The sequence below is a fragment of the Solanum verrucosum genome, unplaced genomic scaffold (genome assembly GCF_900185275.1).
Source record: "Solanum verrucosum unplaced genomic scaffold, falcon-dt-bn FXZP01000229.1, whole genome shotgun sequence".
Classification (NCBI taxonomy): domain Eukaryota; kingdom Viridiplantae; phylum Streptophyta; class Magnoliopsida; order Solanales; family Solanaceae; genus Solanum; species Solanum verrucosum.
In genome coordinates, this window is record NW_026020011.1 from 4,753,589 (window position 1) to 4,767,096 (window position 13,508).

The window sequence follows — 13,508 nt, forward strand, 5'->3', positions numbered from 1 at the left end:
ACCCGGAAATCACGGTTAAAAAAAAAAAAAAAAAAAGTAAAGATCAGTTAAATGTAACATCATTTTCATTAAGAAAATTGGACCCATTATTACAACAATTATATGAGTGGTCAGACATGTCAGCTTTACGATGGAAAATTTGGTGGATCGTATAATTGTTAGTTTTTTTTTCTATTTATTTTATCGATTTGGTGCGATTTATAGATTTAAAAAAAAATTTATCATCAGAATAAGAAGATGATTTATTTCATAATATTGATTTTCAACAAAAATATTTCACTTGAAACCAAACAAAGTAGCTGGTATGTTGTGGCAACATGTCACACATAACGGAATTAAAATTTTAAGTTTATGAAACTTGGATTTAAAAAAAAAAATGGTTTACTGAATTTTGAATAAATTATTTATACATTTTAATTGAAACTTTAAATACAAATCTAAGATTTAAACTAAATTACTAAATTCTGCTGAATATATAAGTAAAACTGTAACTCCGTCTGATCCGCGATGCCATGTTGTGTACTTCAAAGCCACAAATATTTATAGTGGAAATACATATTTACTCAAAACCATGTGTGTACGCCTAACCATGTCTAGATAATATGTCTTCACACCTAAATTTTGGTCACTTATATATATTGTTGAAAGCGAATTCGATAGAGAATTCAATAGTTCTTGTTTAAACTGCGTATTTATCTTAAAGAATTTATTTAATATATATTCAAAATCAATTGGATTAAAATTTTGAATCTATAAACTTCAAATTCTGATCCGATCAACGTCAAAAGTGGTTTGATTTCATGGACATGACCACCAACTTTTTTTCTTTTCAATCTCTCCATGTGATATATGATAAGGGAGTAGGCCAGTGTTTGTCCATAATTATATTGCGATCCATTACACTAAAGAATTTGTGGCCACATTGTCAATATATATATAATAAAATAAATATTACTTACTTTTGGTTGAGTTACCAATAAGAGAATCAATTTTAATGGTGTCCATTTGACATGATGTGTCTATAACATGTAATGGACCAACTATAAAAGGGACACATATTAATGTGATAGCAAAATTATTTTAAGAGTTGTGGAAAAATGTTACATATTTTCTTCAATCTTTAATTACCTATAAGTATACAGACGTCCTAAGTGGTAAATACATGTAGGATACCATGTAAGATGTTATATAGGGGTGACTTAACACCTAGGACGCCAAGTAGAATGTGCGTGTCTACTTGTTCAATTCTACACAAGTTTAAGTGTCTATTTGTGTACACTCAAAGTTGGAGGGCATAAATGTCAGATGAGGCCAAGTTAAAGAGCACGTTTATGTATTATGCCTTAATTACTTATATATCACAGGTTCAACTTTTGGTATGCACAAACAAGCACTTCAACTTGTCTAAAGTTATTGAACAAGTAGACTCACATATCTTACGTGGAAAATATATGTAAGATGTCATGTAGTGCGTGAATTGCCACGTAGGACGCCAAGTATGACGTGCGTGTCTAGTGCTTGTTCAACTTTATACAAGTTTAAATGCCTACTAGTGCACACCTAAAATTGGATAACATAAATGTCAGATGAGGCCAAGTTAAAGAAGACATTTATGTATTATATGTCTTTCCTATAGATCAATGATTCAAACTATGATATCAAGCAACCACTAATACTTGCATTAAATTAGACTATCTACATGATCGATCACATTTCTTGGGCTATCTATATGTTCTATGTGGCAAATACATGTAGGTTGCCACGTAAGATGTTGTGTAGGGCGTGAATTGACACATAAAACGCCAAGTACGATGTATTGTCTATTTGTTCCACTCTATACAAGTTTAAGTGTCTACTTGTGCATATCCACAGTTGAGGGAATAAATGTCAGATGAAGTCAAGTTAAAGAATATATTTATGTATTATGTCTTACCTATAGATGACATGTTCAACTTTGGATATGAATAAATAGACACTTAAAGTTGTCTAAAATTGAACAAGTAGACACACAAGTCCTATGCGAAAAATACACGTAGGACACCACGTAGGATGTCGTGTCGGGCGTGAATTGCCACGTAGGATGTCAAGTATGATATGTGTGTCTTTGTCCAATTCTATATATAGACAAGTTTAAGTGCACCTACTTGTGCACACCCAAAATTAGAAGACATAAATGTCATACTAAGTTAAAGGGCACGTTTATATATTATGCCTTATCTATATATCACAAATTCAAACTGTGATAGTAAGCAACTGCTAACACTTGCGTTAGATTAGACTTTCTACATGATCACATTTCTTAAGGTATAACCCTTCTCCAAATTCCAGTAACACGAAATACTTTATGCACTGAACTATAGTTACACCCTTTTATTAGTTCTGGGATATGCAATAATGAAAAAGCAATTAACACAAGTATACCATACTTGTTACAATTGAGTTGAAAAGGATGGTCACTTTACATATATAAAAATGTCAAATATAATATTAAAGTGAGTATCAAATTGACAAGAGGGGGTATAACAAGCAAAGTTTTGGCCTTTTGGGGATAGATGAATTGAACCAATTATAATAGTGAAAAAAAAAGTAAGATAAAAAGGCATAAAGGAAATTGATGTTGATATTCCATGTGATAATCAGAGAGGCACATGCAAAATCCCACACTTAGAAGAAAAAAAGAAAACACCTTTTTTATCTTTTTTTTTTTTTCCTTCTTGAACCCAAGAAATTAATTAATTGGGGGTCCAACCATATAGTATACATATATATATCCTTATCTTATCACTTTCCAACTTCTTTTTAATAAATATTTTTATTACATCAAATATTTGGTTTATACCAACTATAGGGTTATGATAGATTATAAATAAGATTTTTTATTCTGATCAGAAATTTTGAATTCAAATTTCAAATATGAAAGATATTTTGTCGGAGAGGGTTTTTTCTTTAAGTAAATCTTATATAATGAGGATTTAAATAAATAAAAATTTCACTACGTGTATTATATGTTAAATGAGAAACAAAAAGAAAGACATAGTTTATAGCTATGGAGTGTTTTGGTTTATGTATTCAAAAATTAGATCTCCCTTTATGTGAATTTCTTATGGTCCGTTAATATAAAGATGAATTCAAAATTTAGATCATCCGAAATCATAAGGAGATTTAATTTTTTTTCTTTGTGTATTTACTTTTGATATTTTTTGAATTTTCTGATTGAAAATCCTGAGTTCATTATCAAGTTTTATTACGATATTTATTGGTCTAAATTACTCCTTATGTTTCCTTGGTGAACCATTACTTAGTATTAAATATCTTAGACCAAAAATCCTACTATTTTAGCAGTAGAATGACAATTATTTATATGTCGGCAAAATTTTATATAACTTCATTTCTATAAAATAAAAAATAGTAGTAATACTCCTATAAACCTAGTTTTTTAAATAATTAATGAATAAAGTAAGTTCTTTACTATTTGTACATGTACTTTATTCTTTTTGTATAAAATGAAACATAGTAATTTGTTTGAATTGAGAAGACCATACTATGATGTTTCCTTCCATTCAATCTTTTCATAATAATAGTTTTATTTTTTTTTTCAATTTGTTTGAATTGAGAAGACCATACTATGATGTTTCCTTCCATTCAATCTTTTCATAATAATAGTTTTATTTTTTTTTCAATTTCCTTATTACGATACCATACTATGATATCTTCTAAATATGTTATTATTATTGTTATATTAATATCAATAAAAAATTCTTTTATTTATTAATATCGCATATGTTTGTTCGCAATTTCAAATAATATTATTTAACTATGCAAAAAAGATATATAAAGACACCCAATAAGATATTATTTATGTAATAAAAAAATCTAAAGAACAACTTATCCAAAGAATATGTCCATGAAAGTTCAAGAGCCCCCTTTTTCTTTTATTTATTTATAATATTATTTGTTTCGACTTAGGTTCTATTTATTTTCATTTAATAAAATTATAAAATTTAATCATTCATATCTCAATATTGCTTATATGTTGATTGTTTTAAATTATGTAGATCCTTTAAACCATTAAAATGTTTATGTAATAATCATGTGAAGGTAACCTTTTATCATTAGATTAAATCTGTCCATTATCATTGTACAATTATTATGACCGTAAATCACTAACACATATTTATCACTATCAATCGTTATTATCAACAAACACCTACTCCATCAACCTTCATTGCAATATTATATATCATCGTCAATTAATATGACCAATCACCATTCTAGCCACACTATCACCAACCTTCATCGTACAATAGCTATGAGCAATTACCTTTATTAATTGCCCATTATAATTGTACAACTCTCAACTCTAGAGTACACCACTCTATAATCACTATTTCCAGCTCACATTCATCAACCACAATTTCAATATCTAGCACCTCACAATAATCAATGTTAACCATGATCATTATCACTAATATTAACGTGTATTTAATTTACAAATAAAATCAATCTTTTACAATAATACCAAATAAATTAATATTTTTACAATTTTTCGTGGATATAATATTTTTTAAAATTTATAAATCTTTAAAATAAAATAAATTACTAAAAAACAAAAAACAAAATGGGGCCATAACCAACTAGGAGCCATGTCTTTCATTCCCCACTCAAAAAAAAAAAAGATCCCCATTGCAACCTAACCAACAATAAGCCTTTTCCTAACTTCTCTTATATCCTTTTCTCTCCAAACCTCACATATTTCTTTATAAAAAAGAATTCCACCATTCCTTGATTTGTATATGTCATTCTTACGTACATATCATGCCAATCTCTTCTGTATCGTAAGCCATCAACCCCATATTCCTTTATAAATAACAAAATAAATATCAAAATCATTGTTCTCTCTCTCTCTCATTTCCCTCTCATTCAACAAGAATGGCCTTTCGATTCAAGAATCAAAACCCTAAATCATCTTCTATATACTCTAGTAGCCCTTTCAACCAAATCGAAACCCCTCCTTTACTTTCATTACTCCAACGTACCACAAATCATTCGACAACAACAACAACAACGACGACGACTAATCCTTCTAACACCAACCCTAAAAAATCAAGAAAATCATCTACTAGTACAAGTGGTGGCATTCTTAAAATGTTCAAACTCCTTCCTATGTTAACAACCGGTTGCAAAATGGTTGCATTACTAGGTGGACGTCCAAGAAACAAACCAATGTTAACAGATAAAGCTACAACAATTACATTATTTGGTTACAAAAAAGGTAGAGTAAGTCTAGCAATCCAAGAAGATCCTCATAGACTTCCCATTTTCGTGATCGAGCTACCGATGCTTACCGGGGTTTTTCATAAGGAAATGGGATCAGATATAGTAAGATTGGCATTAGAAAGTGAAACTAAGACACATAAAAAGAAAGTGTTAGAGGAATTTGTATGGGGTGTTTATTGTAATGGAAGAAAATTTGGTTATTCAATAAGAAGGAATAATAAAAATATGAGTGATGATGAAGCTCATGTTATGCAATTATTAAGAGGTGTTTCAATGGGTGCTGGAGTTTTACCTTGTCCAATATTAGTACATGATAGTAATAATAATAATAATAATGTTGATGGAGAAATAACTTATATGAGGGCAAGATTTGATAGGGTTGTTGGATCAAAAGATTCAGAAACATTTTATATGATTAATCCTGATGGTGCATCTAGTCAAGAATTGAGTATTTTCTTTGTAAGACTTCATTGATCAAGACGTCTCGAGTTTGAGTACTCCAGAAAAAGTATATATATATACATGTAAGAATTTCTTATATTGGTGTTCTCAATGGGTGATTTGATTTTTTAAAATATATATACTTCTGAAGTTGAGTCAGACTCAATAATGTATATTTCTTCATATGATATTAGAGTCGGACCCCTCCTGTAGGGTCGTTCATCATAGTAATTATGTTGTCTATATGGGGACGTACGAGGATGTTAGAATTTCGTTTTCAATGGGAGATTTGATTATTCCTTTAATGGTTTAGGGGAATCTTCACTTAGTTTCAGAGCTGGCTTTCGAAGTTGAGTTATGTAAATGTTTATTTTTTTTGCAACGTGGACCTATTCGGTACGAGTCCAAATTAATTGAAAGTAAAGATAAAAACATAAAGGGAAAGGTATATATTTTTCCCTTCATTTTGTTTCTAGAGTAGTTATTGAATACAAGGTGATACTAATTAGTTTGACTTGTCATATGGATTTTTTTTCAATTTTTATATTTAACGTGTATAAATAATAGATGATGAATTTCCTTTATAAATTTTTTGTCTCCGCCACTATTCGAACAACATGGACTAGTTCCACAAACATAAGCAACCGCCTGCTTTTTTGTTTTTGATTTTGTTTTTCTGTTTTGTTTGATTTTGTGTGTCTTTTTTTTTAAAATTTTAAAAAGAAATAAATGAATTATTTTCCTCTGTTTTATGTGCTCAAAATTGCCAGTGAATTAATAATTCTGCAAATTTGAATTATTGCAAACATGTTTATTGATACTAATTTAATACCGGCCAAGGTGCTTATAATAATTAATAATATGCAATATTTTTGTGTATGTGTCTCCAAAGCTACTAAGTAAATATATAAAATCGGTTCGTAGATGCGTAAAGCAACTAAGTCAGGTCCGGCGCCAATGCCATCACTCTGTCATCTCCATACTCATCTCACCGCACTATTAGTTTTGATATCAATTATTGGACGAAAACAACCTAAAGCTACTCTTTTTGGGGAAAAAAATAGCGGTTCGACTTAAAATGGATAATATTACTATTGGTTTGGATATCAGTTGTGGGCTAAAACAATCCAAAGCTGCTCTTAACATGACATGAGGCCTTTTGAAGAAAATCGTGCTGCTTGACTTAAAGTGGACAATATCACATCAAGTGAAGTTTATCTTTTAGTTCCACATCATTCATAATTTTATTCAACTCGAAATCAATCAGAAAAATGAAACAAGATTAATAAATATTTGTACTAACTTGCAATATTTATAGTAAATTTCATCTTTCATGATTCAATTTCCAGTCTATAAAAGCCATTAATAGCTCAAAAAACATCAATTTTCACAAAAATATATAGTCAAATGTACACAGGATACAATAGTGCAACTACTATGTGCCCTTTAGTCTCTAACTAATGTAATATGTACAAAAGTCTGACACTCCAGCTTAAGTTAAGAAGTTCCATATCGTCAAAAACACAGGTGAGACATTGGGTATAGAAGTAACTAGGTCTTACACACTAGTGACACGTTTTAAAGCCGTGCGGATCTAGGTCCAGAGCAGACAATATCACCTGCCGTTTATATGTACTTATATTTTCTTGCATTTGAAAACATAAACACTTCTATTTTCAGTTCCAAGGAGAGAAAATACTATTTGAGGACTTGGCTGGTGCAAATGTACTAGGGTTCAGCTCCGGTGAAGAAATACAAGGAAGTATCTCGAGTGTAGAACGAGGAGAGTGGTGAGAAGTTGCTCCATAATCGCATGTTACAGAATGTGATTGGTAGCTTGTTTCACTGAAACATGAACACAAGTTTCCCTTTGTTGTGTAAGACAATTATAATGGTCAATGGTTAACTCAAAACCAATTAATTGGAACGATCGATGATTTCATTGACTAAAGAGTACTCTTGAAATGAACCAAACATTCACGAAAGTAAAGAAAAGGGCTCGAAAAATCACTAGTACCCGTTATGTGGAGATTTTGTGTGCCTAGATGAATTCGATTCCATGTTATGGTTTGTCAGATCCTTTGGACTCTGCAAAATGTCGTAAAAAAGGTAATGAATTGAAAGTTGAAACAACTCGAGAACAGAACAGAGAAACAGAAACAGACGAGAAATCAATAGCATTATGTTAAGCATTAATATGCTTGTAGTACTCACATGTAATTTCATCCGCGAAAAATCTTCTGAGGAACCTGAAACAGTAGCACTATGTTCACGCGAATTAGTATTACTTAAAAAAGAATGCTCAAGTAGCATCAAAGCTGTTGGTCTATCTGCAGGTTTCCTCTGAAAGCAGCACCGGAGGAAATCCTTTCCTTCCGAAGACAACGTTTCTGGTATAGGTGGTGATTTGTTTAGTGCACTGAACATAGCTTTCACCTAAAAAATGAAATACGCGATTGTTTACACATCACATTTGGAATCACAAAAATATTGGCCATGATTTTGTCTTGCTTGTTCCTTTTCAGCTATGCTTCTCGGACTCTTCAAAAACAGTGTGGGGTGCATGTCGGATCCTTCAAAAATAGTGCATTAGCATTTTTGGAGAGTCCGAGAAACATAGCTTCTTAGGCATTGATGCTAGTATGTGTCAACGTGATGGGCTCAAAGTTTATTAATGCGGCTTACCCCGTCTAATCCACTCCAAGGGGGCTGTCCAGTAAACATTTCAATTACAGTACAACCTAGACTCCAAATATCAATAGCACAGGCAAGCTCTGGATTGGCATCTTTCCGTAACATAGCCTGCATTACCTGCACGAGACGAAAAAAAGAAAACCTTAAGAACAAGCAAAAGCAAACAGCTCGCCAGTATTAGAAAGCAGCTTCCAGATACCTCTGGAGCCATCCAGTGTGGACTCCCTTTCAGAGATAGCTCAGTTGCATGACCCGACAGCTGAAAAAAGGGAAGCATAATCATATTACTGCAGTAATGCTAGATGATTCTGTTTTATCAAGTAAAGTATAGCCATACGTTACTTGATGCAATCGTTCAACTTTATCAAGTATAAAGTTCATTCTACACGAGAAATGAAATTGGCCGAGGACAACAGAATTGAATGATTGCATCAAGTAACGTATTCAGTCACACATCTTAGTTTCCCCCCTTTTACAGTTCACTTCTGTCATAAGGGAAAGGAAGGAGGTGCAGTACTTCGTGATCATCGAGCCATGCTAAGATTACTCTATCACGTGTACTTGTATTACTTTGGAGTAGAAAAAGGTTTTTGCTTTTTTACGTTCCTAAAGGATCCGGTCTCCCCAGTAGCAATTATACCTCATCCAAAATGATTAATGCTGGAGAGAGGGAAAGCAGTATAAATAGGAAAGCATTCAAAATTGGCAACCTTAATAGCTGAAACATATAACTCATTTCATATTACACGGAATAGTATGCAAGAGAACTCAAAAACGTTAAAAAAACGTAACGAAAGAGATTAGCATATTCTATTAAGCTTTAGAAATTTCCGAGCATACATGTTTTGCTAATCCAAAGTCTGCAAGCTTGACGATTCCCGATGCATCAACAAGCAAATTCGCCCCCTTTATGTCCCTATTAAGGGAAACCATCCCAGCCATAAGAGTTAAGAGTCATATCAGCTAACCAGATAAAGCATTCATTTTAGTCAATAATATAATTTAATGAAATTCCTCAATCATATACTAAAGACAAAGCAAAAATTGAGACAAATTGAATCGTCGATATATAAACTTTAGTAGCCTGTAAATGGATCATTAAATCAACTAACATTACGACCATCCTTAAAACAGGTAATTTACCTGTGTATCGTCTTAGTGCTGTGCAAGTAAGCCAGCCCTGATACTATATGTCTTGTAAAATTTCGAACTATCGACTCTGTCATAGCTCCACCATGATCCCGGACAAACTTATTAATTGATCCTGGATGAACATATTCCAGATATATGCAAAAACTATCTTCCATCTGAACATCCAACAGCACTTTATCCATCAAAATGTTCGAAAAAGAGATGTTCAAATAGTTGGTATAAAATTGTTCGAAAGAAGATGTTCTTACTATTTCACTGCCGTAATATTGAACAATATTTTGGTGCTTCAACTGTCGGAGAACTCGTATTTCCTAAGACAAAATCAAAAAGAAAATGTATATTAACTAAATATGTTTCTTTATAATCTATCTCATAGCATAAACTGATGAAAAACACTTAATAGCTGTTCTTGTATCCTATAAGCAGGACATTAGGACTAACCTGTTCTAGCTGCTTTATACATTCGGCAGATTTAGGATCATCTGGATTGAGATCAACTTCTTTCATCGCACACAAAGCACCGGTTTCACTATAAGAGGAGAAATGAAACGTTACATCGACAGCTAAAGTAGGAACTACCAAAATGCTAGCTTTAATACTTACCGGTTAGTAGCTTCATATACACTTCCATAAGTACCACGGCCTAAAAGTTTCCCCTTTTGCCATTGGCCTTTTACATATGGTATATCTGGTTTATCCGTATTGTTTTGAGTGGTAGGTAACTGTGGCTGTTGTGAAACTCCGGGTGGAAGTGGTAGAGGGTGCACATTATTGCCTTCAGGCCAATCCACAGGACTTTCCGGGAGTGATTTTTGATGTGAATGCACAGCAACATTTTGGTGATTCCAAGTTTTGTTTACTGGATTCTGTTGAGTCGGGCTACTAAGGGGAGAATGATCAGCACTTTGTGTAACCCTTGCTGTCAAAAGTTGGGCAGAATAACCTACCCATCTATCCGAAGAAGTGGCTGAAGGTGATGATCCCTGATGAAATGTAGGATGGAAAAGGTCTACCGTGCTATATCCTTTCGGGCTAAGATTCGGACTTGTAAAACCACTGCCTGGAGCACTTCTAGCAGGGACATTAAGCCTGAAGTTCTCTTCAACACCTTCAGAATTCTTATCCTGACTGAAACGTCGACGACGATAAGTTGGAGTAGATGATCTTCTATGCACAGGATTTGCCATCTCCACTGGAGTTTGATGAGAAGGATCCCTGCAACGCGCAATATATTTGAGTTTTGACATATTGCTAGCCATCATCTCTACGTGAAGTACTCCTATCTATACACAAAATCTGCAGCCTCCATGATTTGCTATTAAGACTAGGTAGGAGTTAAATAACATATTCCTTCAGTTTTGCGGTTCCACGAGAAGAGGGTAATTACTGTTTATCATTTCGGATAAATTGTTCTTCCAAGAGAGGTCAGGCACAAGGGATCAAGAATTCTATTAATCGGTTCGACAGGAAACACCATTCCACGAGAAGAGGGTAATTACTATTTATCATTTCTGATAAATTGTTCTTCCAAGAGAGGTCAGGCACAAGGGATCAAGAATTCTATTAATCGGTTCGACAAACACCAAACCAATGCCTTTGAAACAGGTAGACCAGTTACTTTCCATCAACAACCTTCATTATGATAAATCTATAAGTTGTGAGTTACCTCCACAAATATGAAAACTTGGTGCATGAACTTAAACATCAACCAGACCTACAACATGCCTTCTGGACATAGCAAGGATAGAGTGAAAAGGAGAAAGAAGCTTTTAAACTCTACCAACCAGAGATTCACGTAGCTAATTCCAAGTCCATATAAAAGAGGATGAATGTTATATTAAATTGATGCTGGTGAAAAACTTGTTAAAATATGATTGTCCTCTAAACATCAAAAACATCTCAGTTTTCTTACCAGACATTATTTAAAAGTACTAGAAACTAAAACTAAAACTAAAAATAAGAACTGGTTCGAGTAGAATGAAATGGACATACATCATATAGAAGTGTTTGTGTAGGCTTATAAGTTGATCACATCAGCTAATGAGCACTTCTAGGCTTATATATGCTTGGTAAGCACCAGACGGCAGACACACTTGCAAGCCAAGTACTTATTAACGAAAATCAGTTGAAACTCATTAGTTGGTCACCTTCAACTTATGACATTTTAGCTTATAATCACTTTTGATTTGACTAAAATTTTATTATTTTATCTCAAGTATCTTTTGTAATCTCTAAAATACCATCTTCAAGACAGAACAACGAACTCCCACTCCATTCTATTTTCTTCTGAGATCCCTACGAAAATCTTTTACAAGTACAAAACAGTATCTTCCACCGAATTAGTGAATTAGACAAGACTCCTTTGTCCAGAATAACAAGAGGTGGGTCAATTTTCATAAACTTAATCGTAAATGTGAAATACTTATACAAATAATATGCGGGAGAGATAAAAAAGATGCAGGGTTGTTTGTCACCTTGGCTCCAAAGAATCCAAAAAAGTGAAAAAATGGATCTTTGTCCAACGGATTGCACCTAGTAAGAAAAGGTTTTGTGTTTTAGTTCGACCTGTCATTACATATGAAATAAGAAACATTGCCATTTGTCCTTGTCATAGTATAGACACTCTTTATTTCATATTTTTTGTAAGTAGCTTTAATGGTATTTTAGTCATCTTAACAGAAAAATACTCTATCAAAACACATCAACTGTTTATTATCAGTTCCAACACTTCTATCCAAACACGTAACAACTAATAAATACATTTCATTATCTAACGCTTATCAGCTAAGGTTAGGATACAACCAGTAAATAAATGATCAAAATTGTAAACATTTCCTCATCAAAAGCAAAAATAGTGATCAACAAATTAAAACAACAGACCTTATAACAGCAGGATTTGAAACATCCCCTTGGAGTACTCTGGTAGGCAAATTAGCATCACTAGTACTTTGTTTTGGCACAGAATTGAACTCAGGTAATGGCAAAGGCTGAGGCTCGACGGATTTAGACCAATGACAACGCTGATGACACCGAGTTGATTGAGACCCTGATGATCCTGAATTCTTATAGGAATCAGGAGAAACAGGCATAGATTGAGAACCAAAATCATTTGGCTGCAAATCAATCTCATCATCACCAACATGTCTCAATTTACGTGCACGAGTAAGCCTCCTTCCTCCTCCACCTCCATAAGTCTTAGGAGACACATGAGAAGGTGAAGCAGAAGCAGAAGCAGAGGAACTTAAAAACAATGAAAATGCTTTCCTTGGAAATGGCATTTCAATTGTTCAGACGCGCGAATTCAAGATTTGGAGTCAGTGAATTCAGAACGAGTATCAATATATATATACTTAAAGGATCAAACAAATATTAGAACAATACAAAATATGCTTCTATTACTAAAAAAACATGTCATATGGACCAAGATTGAGCCAAAAAAATTCAAGAATTGCTTGAGGGGTTCAAAAAAATGAGTATTAGAACTTTACTATGCTTCTACTAGTACTAAAAACATGCCATAAGGACAAAAATTGAGCAAAAAAATTCAAGAATTGCTTGTGGGGTTGTGGGATTTAGGCTAATTGAAACTCTTCAAGAATAGATTGAAAAAATTAGACCACTAAAACAAGTCAAGATGACAAAAAGATGAGATTTTTATTTCAAGAATGAAGAATTAGAACACTATACTTCTATTAGTACTAAGAACATGTCAAGATGACAAAAAATGAGATTTTTTTTTCAAGAATTGCTTGTGGGGTTGTGAGATTTAGCTTTTAGGCCATGAAAATGGAAATTCTTCAAGATGTAGTTGGTTTTGATGTTGAAAAAAACCATAGAAAACTCAATTTTTATTGTCAAATGTTTGAATTTTGAATATCTTAAGTACACTTTCTATGTAAAAAAATTGGAAGTCAGAAACACGATACCTTTATTTTTGATGTATA

The 13,508-nt window shown here is 32.8% G+C and overlaps 2 protein-coding genes across 2 annotated transcripts; one reads left to right on the forward strand and one right to left on the reverse strand.

The window, feature by feature from the left end:
* Positions 1-4,898: 4,898 nt before the first annotated feature.
* On the forward strand, positions 4,899-5,775 carry LOC125820402 (protein MIZU-KUSSEI 1). Its single transcript, XM_049499830.1, has one exon. It carries the CDS (start codon positions 4,930-4,932, stop codon positions 5,749-5,751), a length of 822 nt encoding a protein of 273 aa, XP_049355787.1. The 5' UTR covers positions 4,899-4,929; the 3' UTR covers positions 5,752-5,775.
* Positions 5,776-7,010: 1,235 nt separating this feature from the next.
* LOC125820235 (mitogen-activated protein kinase kinase kinase 5-like) lies at positions 7,011-12,857 on the reverse strand. Its single transcript, XM_049499667.1, has 11 exons — positions 12,445-12,857; positions 10,168-10,779; positions 10,006-10,093; positions 9,813-9,875; positions 9,556-9,719; positions 9,253-9,328; positions 8,612-8,671; positions 8,404-8,529; positions 7,933-8,154; positions 7,736-7,806; positions 7,011-7,563 (listed from the first exon to the last, which is right to left on the reverse strand). The coding sequence occupies exons 1-11, from the start codon at positions 12,840-12,842 to the stop codon at positions 7,395-7,397; spliced, it is 2,049 nt and encodes a 682-aa protein (XP_049355624.1). The 5' UTR covers positions 12,843-12,857; the 3' UTR covers positions 7,011-7,394.
* Positions 12,858-13,508: the final 651 nt, after the last annotated feature.